Source organism: Formica exsecta, unplaced genomic scaffold (assembly GCF_003651465.1).
Source record: "Formica exsecta isolate Colony F162 unplaced genomic scaffold, ASM365146v1 scaffold117, whole genome shotgun sequence".
Classification (NCBI taxonomy): domain Eukaryota; kingdom Metazoa; phylum Arthropoda; class Insecta; order Hymenoptera; family Formicidae; genus Formica; species Formica exsecta.
In genome coordinates this window covers 844764-852559 of record NW_021848510.1, presented here as the reverse complement: position 1 = coordinate 852559, position 7796 = coordinate 844764, and the positions used below count along the sequence as shown (strand labels likewise).

At 34.0% G+C, this 7796-nt stretch overlaps 5 protein-coding genes across 15 annotated transcripts in view; 3 read left to right on the top strand and 2 right to left on the bottom strand.

The window, feature by feature from the left end:
* The window catches only part of LOC115240635, a 2807-nt gene extending 1608 nt beyond the window's left edge, over positions 1-1199 (bottom strand). Inside the window, exons 1-3 of the mRNA XM_029815915.1 lie at positions 1072-1199; positions 399-756; positions 19-289 (exon numbers count right to left, since the gene is read on the bottom strand). Of these exons, the coding sequence (XP_029671775.1) occupies positions 19-289; positions 399-559 (432 nt within the window). The 5' untranslated portion in view covers positions 560-756; positions 1072-1199. The remainder of the gene's footprint in view (positions 1-18; positions 290-398; positions 757-1071) is intronic.
* A 98-nt stretch (positions 1200-1297) lies between these two features.
* On the top strand, positions 1298-2765 carry LOC115240660 (phosphoglycerate mutase 1). The gene is made up of 3 exons (XM_029815953.1): positions 1298-1552; positions 1782-2279; positions 2361-2765. The coding sequence occupies exons 1-3, from the start codon at positions 1453-1455 to the stop codon at positions 2525-2527; spliced, it is 765 nt and encodes a 254-aa protein (XP_029671813.1). The 5' UTR covers positions 1298-1452; the 3' UTR covers positions 2528-2765.
* A 476-nt stretch (positions 2766-3241) lies between these two features.
* LOC115239839 (ras-related protein Rab-24-like) lies at positions 3242-5101 on the top strand. 3 transcript variants are annotated; one of them, XM_029814633.1, is made up of 4 exons: positions 3242-3448; positions 4117-4205; positions 4293-4569; positions 4652-5101. In XM_029814633.1, exons 1-4 carry the CDS (start codon positions 3335-3337, stop codon positions 4730-4732), a joined length of 561 nt encoding a protein of 186 aa, XP_029670493.1. In that variant the 5' UTR covers positions 3242-3334; the 3' UTR covers positions 4733-5101. The 3 variants fall into 3 exon arrangements, with proteins under 3 accessions (XP_029670493.1, XP_029670487.1, XP_029670498.1); XM_029814627.1 differs by having other exon boundaries at positions 4293-4573; XM_029814638.1 differs by having other exon boundaries at positions 3284-3448; positions 4002-4205; positions 4293-4573.
* On the bottom strand, positions 4639-7718 carry LOC115239744 (S-adenosylmethionine mitochondrial carrier protein-like). 9 transcript variants are annotated; one of them, XM_029814496.1, is made up of 7 exons: positions 7587-7718; positions 6948-7085; positions 6472-6628; positions 6274-6383; positions 5848-6088; positions 5624-5762; positions 4639-5535 (listed from the first exon to the last, which is right to left on the bottom strand). In XM_029814496.1, the coding sequence occupies exons 2-7, from the start codon at positions 7014-7016 to the stop codon at positions 5424-5426; spliced, it is 828 nt and encodes a 275-aa protein (XP_029670356.1). In that variant the 5' UTR covers positions 7017-7085; positions 7587-7718; the 3' UTR covers positions 4639-5423. The 9 variants fall into 9 exon arrangements, with proteins under 9 accessions (XP_029670356.1, XP_029670320.1, XP_029670327.1 ...); XM_029814460.1 differs by lacking the exon at positions 7587-7718 and adding an exon at positions 7219-7406 and having other exon boundaries at positions 6948-7147; XM_029814467.1 differs by lacking the exon at positions 7587-7718 and adding an exon at positions 7219-7406.
* The window catches only part of LOC115239789 (uncharacterized protein C3orf18 homolog), an 8870-nt gene continuing 8734 nt past the window's right edge, over positions 7661-7796 (top strand). The window contains exon 1 of the mRNA XM_029814572.1: positions 7661-7795. The gene's annotated coding sequence lies outside the window, so the exon portion shown is untranslated. The remainder of the gene's footprint in view (position 7796) is intronic.

The following is a 7796-nucleotide window of genomic DNA, read 5'->3' as shown; positions in this document are numbered from 1 at the left end:
TATATATAATCATCCTACCTTAATACCAGCTTCTGTTGTAGGAGGTTGTATCGTTGTTTCTCCAAGAAAAACAATATTTTCTTCATACTCATCTACAAACTCGGCGAGTATCGTTGTTTCATACTCTCCATATTGTTTGAAGATTTCTAGAACATTGCCCTCAGAAACAATAGCAATGCGTGCTATTTTCTGGCAGTTTGTTACTTTGATGTCCAGCATACATGGTTCAAAGTTTGACGATTGCAGAGCAATACAGGTATCCAGAAAAGCTACATCTTCACAGTTTATTCTGCAAACATTTATATATATAAATAATTTAAATATTACTTCTGTTATTTTAAAAGTCCATTGCATGGTGAAAATCGCATATATAAATTTGTTCTAATTCGTTCACTTACTTTGCAGGTGCATGCTGTAAGGATGTGGTGGTGATAACATCATTGAATTGCTTATTATTAGCAATCTGCCAATTGCACGAAACTAGTATGGAGTTATCGCAATGCTTTGTGGACAGAGAAGCGTGTGCTTCGCTGGTATCTTTAGCAGTTATTATCTCCATAATTACGATATACGTCGAACGATCGAAAAAATGTATAATCGATGGTCACCTTTTTACGAACGAAGCGACTATATTTTGCGATCTCGCGAATCTGTCTGCGATTATCCACATTTTCTCTCACGGAATCTCTACTGTCACATCACGCTACATGTCACTCAACAGCAGAGGTTCAAAAAATATCCAGTGTATATATATTTCTGTAAATTAATTTATGCGATATTTATTACGTTCACCACAGACATAGACGTTATTTTATGTTACACTGTCAACGGTTTGAAGAACCGTGCGCTGAACACTTTTCTTCTAACAAAACACCCGGAATGCTGAACACAAATGTCAAACAGTACAGGTTAGAACACAATTTTTTATTGACATGCGTGCGATCGGAGCGTAAAGATTCTTACAAATAAGAAATGCAATAATTTTTATCGCAATGATTATTATAAGTGCAATGTCTCTGAAATGTAACATTTCTCGTTTACATATATAAAATTCATGATTATAGGTTATACTTCAAAAACCATGTTGCATTACACGCTATGGCGACCAATAGCGACCTTATTCCATAGACATGTAAATTTATAGATGTCTATGCCTTATTCAAATCTTTAATGCCGGATTCAGATTACGACTGGTATATAATAGGAGAGTTTCTTTTCTAGAGAGTTTGGCTAGCAATATTTTATGCAATTGGAGATCTTTAGAAACCAATTTGTCTGATTGGATATTGTATGATGACGTATCAGCCATAAGAGTGATTTAAAAGAGACTTGACTTTTCTTGAGCAGCGGGAGTGGGAAGAATCAAACAGCTGAGCACGAGCATCGACTAGTGTTCGCATCGTTCTCAAGAATTGTCTCTTTTTACGCGGTTGTCGCGATTTCACAGAAAACATGTCAAAATACAAGATTGTTATGGTTCGCCACGGCGAGAGCGAATGGAATAAGTTGAATCTCTTTTGCGGGTGGTACGACGCCAATCTATCAGACAAAGGTATGTAAATCTCGCCCGGTTGATCCGTCATTTTCAAGGGCAAAAGGTCGCGCGATTTTACGAGCTTCTGCTTTTGAATGGATTTGAATTAATGACATTGTGATCGTATATCTCTTGAAATCTTTTATATTCAATGACGTAAAAAAACTCTGTTAAGATTAGTAGTAAAAAACCTTTATACACAGACACACATAGGAAGAACTGTTCTTACATTTAGAAATTTCTGCAGGTAAAAATGAAGCTGTGTCCGCGGGAAAAGCTCTCAAAGACGCGGACTACACGTTTGATGTGGCTCATACATCGGTGCTCACGAGAGCTCAGGAAACCCTCAAGGCAATCCTGAAGGAGATTAACCAGGAGAATCTGCCTGTCCATAAGACGTGGCGATTAAACGAGCGACACTACGGCGGTCTCACCGGCATGAACAAGGCGGAGACAGCCGCCAAGTATGGCGAGGAACAAGTGCAGATCTGGCGGAGATCGTTTGATGTACCGCCGCCACCGATGGAACCAGATCACAAGTATTACGACACGATAGTGAAGGATCCGCGTTACGCCGATGGTCCTAAACCCGAGGAATTCCCCAAGTTTGAATCCCTCAAGTTAACAATCGAGAGAACATTACCTTATTGGAATGAGACAATTATTCCTCAGTTGAAGGAGGGCAAGAGGATCATAATAGCCGCCCATGGAAACAGCTTACGCGGCATAGTAAAACATCTCGATCGTAAGAAACTTTGCTTATGTAATTGATTTATTGGTATCAATGTAATTATATCAATCTGTGAGTGTGATTTCTCATTTTTAGAAATGACCAATGATCAAATTATGGGATTGAACCTACCGACTGGTATTCCATTCGTGTACGAATTGGATGAGAATTTCAAGCCTGTCGTTTCTATGAAATTCTTGGGTGACGAAGAAACCGTTAAGGCAGCGATGGCTGCAGTCGCCGCGCAAGGGAAGGCTAAATAAATTATTAAAATGAGAAACATCTATATATCAATCTGTAAAGAACATACCTGTTATATGTCTGTTAAAAGTATTTATGTATTAATATGTCTCTTAAAAGTATTAATATCAATTAACCTTTAGATTTTTTGTGACAAAATAAAGCTGAAAAAAGAATGATAGATGCATTCTTGAAAAAGCAATTCTCCATTGTGTAGGAAAAGAAAATTATATGTAATAAAATAGTAAAACTTTTGAGAGAGTTTGTTGTGTTTTGAATCTGTAGATCTACCTATATCTTTTTGCTTGATGAAATATTCATCACATAATAAACTAGACTATTAAACATTAAATGCTTGTAATTAAAGATTCCTGTGTTTTTTTTATGATGTATTTAGAAATGTTAAATACTTATCATTTATAAAAGATGTAACTTAATACATCTGTTTAAAATGAAAGGGGGATTCGCTCAGTTGTTAATTTTTTTACTGCGTGAGCGAATAATTATAATATATATATATTTATATATATTTATGAAAATATAATATTTTACAAAATATTTTTTATGGATAAGAGGAATATTTTTTCATATATTTATATTTATACATATGTAAAGCTACACTCGACGTTGATTTGTCGGTTCTAAAAGTAAAAGCCAATCACATTCGATTGCTACTAACATAAGCGGTTTGTTCTACTGAACCACAGTATAATACAGTAGCGCAACTCTGTCATTGTGACTGAACGGGCCTCATTGCTCCTCATTTCAGAGCGTCGATACAGGTGGGTTTGCACCTAACCTCGTATACATGATAACGCTGATAATCAAACATGAATCGCGTAGATTTAAAAATTGTATTGTTGGGTAACGCGACAGTGGGAAAAACAAGTCTTATGGAACGATACATACATGACTCATTTAACGGCAGCAGACCTTATCAAAACGTAAGTATTTTGATTAGAATCTTACTTCAATCGATACACTATACCTATCTATGGAAAAGACGATTCGAAAGAAAGAATAGTTAGAACAAAGAAAAGAGAAGAACAATAGTTTTTCTTAGAACTTTTTTAGAATCATTCTCGATAATAGGACTATTCCTTTTAGCTCGCTTGAATTTAAAATTACATAAATTTTCGAGAAAAAGAAATAAGACACTAATGAAAAGTATACATAACATATATTTTAATGGGCGTTTTCAGTTATAATCATTTCAATGATATTTACATATCAATATATCTCAGAAAAGTATTGTAAGTCATATATCTTGAATTTATTTAATATTTTGTTTTGCTATTGTAATTCGCAAATAAAATACTATTAAAGAGAAAATTTTGTATATGGAAATAAAAAATCATACTTTTGCAGTCACTATACTTTTCATTAATGTCATTGATGCAATCAAGACTTAAAAAGAAAAAAGAATTGCAAAAAAATGCAGCTAAGAAGAATAGACTTAGTCAATTGTGAGCACTAACAAGGCACTGTTTTTCTTAGTCTATGGCATTATGGAAAGAAAATTGTAAAGTAATATTAAAATTTACACTGAGAATCGTCTAAATGGAAGGGAGAGCATCATATACAAATTAATGCAGTTGAAATTATGCCGCAGACAATAGGCACTGTGTTTGCAGCGAAGCAAGTACAAGTGAATGGAGTGTCTCTTGTTATGGGAATATGGGATACTGCGGGCAGTGAAAAGTAAATATGAATTCGTCATTCTTCTGTTCTAAAATTTTCACTTGAAAATGACATATATTAAATATTATTATTGTAAATAATTATTAGATACAATGCAATGACTAGAACATATTATCGTGGTGCAAAGGCTGCTATAGTGTGTTATGACATTACTAAGTTGAGTACATTCCAAAGAGCGAAGCATTGGGTGAGAGAACTCAGAGACGTTGAGGAACATTGTAAAGTATATCTTTGTGCTACTAAAAAAGATTTGTGCGATGAAGGTTTTGTATCGGATGATCCAGATCTGCAGAATACTGTAGAAAGATATGCAAAGGGCACGCAGACCAAACTTTTTATAACATCCAGTAAGACGGGAGAGAATGTAGGTGAGGATGCATCGTACTTAGTAAACACTATATTTTATTTGCAAAAAATTTATTTTATTTATGTCTTTTTTTTTACAGACGAATTGTTCGACGAAATTGTACAGGATTTCGTGTCCAATCCAGAAAATTTGCAACAAGTGGAAGAAGCAATTGTTTTAAGCAGAAAACCTGAGAAAAGGTATTGTTGTACACTGATCTAATAAGATCAGTATTGATATTCTATTCTTGTACGATTTTTTTTATCAAACAATTTAGCTGATACATATATTCTATATACTATAATAATAAAAGATTTTTTATAATGTAAATGTTAAAGACCAATGTGATATTGTTTCGTTCAGTAATTTTCAATAGCTTAGAATTTTGTATCGCAATGTTGCTAATTGTTAGCATAGTATAATGCAAATTTACAAAATTGGATTAAATCTATCAACAAACAGTAAATTTTTAAAAAGATATATAAAATATGCGTATATGAGAGGTGTTGTATAATTAAAGTGCTACACAATATATAATTGAGAAATATTCTTAAATATATGTGATTCTTAATCATTTAGTTTAAAGCTGATCTCTTGTCATCAAAAGTGATATTTGATTGCTCATAAATATATTTCTATTATCTCTTATAATTAGAAGATTTAAACTTTAATTTTATTAGACAGAGTATTAGTAATAACTAAATAAACAATATTTTTTTATTTTGATCAATTTTATTAACTTGTAATTACTTTTGAAATTGATCCCAGCAAATATTGTTGAGAAAAAAAGCTCATTTGCTAGAATGTATTCGAAAAATTTGTTAGAGCTTCAATATAATATAACTTTTTTAAATTTGTTAATCTATCAATGACTACTTTGAAAAGTAGGATATACAAAATTCTTTGGCTTGTTCGTAAACGCCAAAGAATATAAAACCACCAATAGTAAAGCCAGTTACTCTCGGGAGAAACCCAGCAAACAGCCTAAAAAAAATGACCTTGTTAAAACATCGGAAAATGAAATTTATATTAAGAATTAAAGATTGAGATATATATTTCATTCAAACCTTACCCTTTAGTACCATGATCTCTGTAAACATCTTTCAACATTGTAGATATTTTAACTTCTGCTTTTTCCGCTGAAGTACTGGACAACATAATTCTAGTTTTTGCGACATCTAACGGCGTCGTTATGGCAGCTGATATAGCAACTGAGAAACCAATATTATTTAAATAACAATAGCTCATAAAAAAAAATTATTTCACCAATTAATAATATGTGATTCGAATCATCACCTGACGCAGCCCCACATGTGGCACCCTCCAGGGGTGTGCAATCTCGCTGTATTTCTTGGGTCCAACAAAGCTTGAAATACTCCCACAATGGCATTTGAATCATACCAAATGGTAAATCCCGGAGAACAGTACTTCCATAACCGCGATACAATGTTCTTAGTCCTAATCGATGCGTGTCGGACAAGAGCGCTTGTTTCCTTTGCTTAATTACCTCCACTGGCACCCGAACCAAGCAGGCAGTCTATACATGGAAAGTTGAGCAATTCCCGATACACATTTGTATAATACTTTTAAAATTATACAATTGATATAAAATACTATTTATAATAATATATATTTGTGTCATTATATGCTAATACAAAAGTTTAATGTATTAAAATTTTCCAATTGTATTACTAACCAATAATTAATACTGCAATCACTTACTACTTCAGAAGATGATGCTGCAGCCATGTGTATAAAAGAGTGATACTGATCTGGTATATACGGTTGTGAATACTGTTTTATTCCATCATAAGTGATAAAAAATATAGCAGCTGTAATATAACAATGTTCATTTACTTAAATAAATAAAATATTTCTGTTTCAATACACATCATTATATATTTTAACATCAAGTTATACCTGATGGAGCAGAACCTAATATCACAGGTCCTACACCTTTGTACAGCTGTTTGAAACCACCAGATTCGAAAAATCCATGCTGACTTTGTAATCGTGTTTTAAGGGTATCCAATGGAAAAAGCGTCACGTCACAAATAATCCCTGCAAAAGCACCTGACTGACATCAAATAGCGATTATTTTTTGATGAAATCGGTCTGACTTGTTTTAGAATTTTAGTTTATCGCATATATAAATCAACAGAAAGAGAATTATAAAATTTGGAAAGTAACAACACAAATGATGTATCTACATAAAATTATTTGACACAAGAAAAAAGGTACGACTTGCTTAATTCATAAAAATTTATTTACAAAATATATAAAATTTATTAGCAAGATTCATCTGATAAGTAAGTCAATGTACGATATTAGCACGAGAGAAAATAAAGCATCGAGTTATAATTATAGACAGCCAGTATTAACGAAACGACACTTACAATAAAAGATGTAAGCAAGATATCTCTCTTGGACAAATTTTCCGCAGAATTCTCTTGCTCGTGAAACATTTCTGCTCCACGTAATACTTTATTTCGGCGTCCGATCCGATCAGACGGATTTCAAGAAGCGTCATCGAGCTGATAAGGAGAAAAGTGGCCTCTAATCAAAAGAACTACCTTATGCGTCAAAATCTTTCGGCCTACAAAACTTCGCACACAATCATGACAATTGATACATTTATTATAAAATATTGAATATTTCGGATCGTACGTAGCCTTCGAAATCTGTACCGTTCATGATGGCACAACGAATGATGTAAGCCGGCGATAAAACATGTGTTTTGTGTACATATATTACGTGATCAATTCGTCGTCTGCTTCTTCGAATCGAACCTAACCTCTACAACTATCCTAGCCTTCAAATTGAAAGTGCATTTAAAGAGAGCATCGACCAATCGTCTGCCAAGGAAGCCATCATTATAATTGTCGCGCGCAAACATTAAGCCCGTTCTACATTGATCGCGACTGGCGACATGCGATCAATGTAGAACGAGCTTTAGATGGCATTAGAAGAGCGCGGAGGAATTTCCGCGCATGCGCAAATCGATGTCGCAGCAGTAAACAGCAGTAAATACATACATAGGTACTCCGGGAGTGCAAATACAAAATATCGTCAAGATGTCGAGATGTGCGCGACATTGATGGAGACGTGGGGAACGAAAACTGCTCGTTTAACAATGCAACGACGACCAAGACGATAGTAGAACAACTCGGGGATCACTCGGGTATTGATTCAAACGGAATATAATGCGACGCGATGAAGCTTGATCTCTGACAATCTGCAGGAAT

Bases quoted from the DNA above. Each gene is read 5' to 3' on its own strand.
- LOC115239839 (XM_029814627.1), top strand. From the start codon at position 3,335: ATGAATCGCGTAGATTTAAAAATTGTATTGTTGGGTAACGCGACAGTG. The intron at 3,449-4,116 runs GTAAGTATTTTG...ATTATGCCGCAG, and splicing joins GCAGCAGACCTTATCAAAAC to ACAATAGGCACTGTGTTTGC. The intron at 4,574-4,651 runs GTGAGGATGCAT...TTTTTTTTACAG, and splicing joins TAAGACGGGAGAGAATGTAG to ACGAATTGTTCGACGAAATT.
- LOC115239744 (XM_029814496.1), bottom strand. From the start codon at position 7,016: ATGTTTCACGAGCAAGAGAATTCTGCGGAAAATTTGTCCAAGAGAGAT. The intron at 6,629-6,947 runs GTAAGTGTCGTT...ATTTGATGTCAG, and splicing joins TCTTGCTTACATCTTTTATT to TCAGGTGCTTTTGCAGGGAT. The intron at 5,536-5,623 runs GTAAGGTTTGAA...CATTTTTTTTAG, and splicing joins AGAGATCATGGTACTAAAGG to GCTGTTTGCTGGGTTTCTCC.
- LOC115240660 (XM_029815953.1), top strand. From the start codon at position 1,453: ATGTCAAAATACAAGATTGTTATGGTTCGCCACGGCGAGAGCGAATGG. The intron at 1,553-1,781 runs GTATGTAAATCT...AAATTTCTGCAG, and splicing joins CGCCAATCTATCAGACAAAG to GTAAAAATGAAGCTGTGTCC. The intron at 2,280-2,360 runs GTAAGAAACTTT...TCTCATTTTTAG, and splicing joins CATAGTAAAACATCTCGATC to AAATGACCAATGATCAAATT.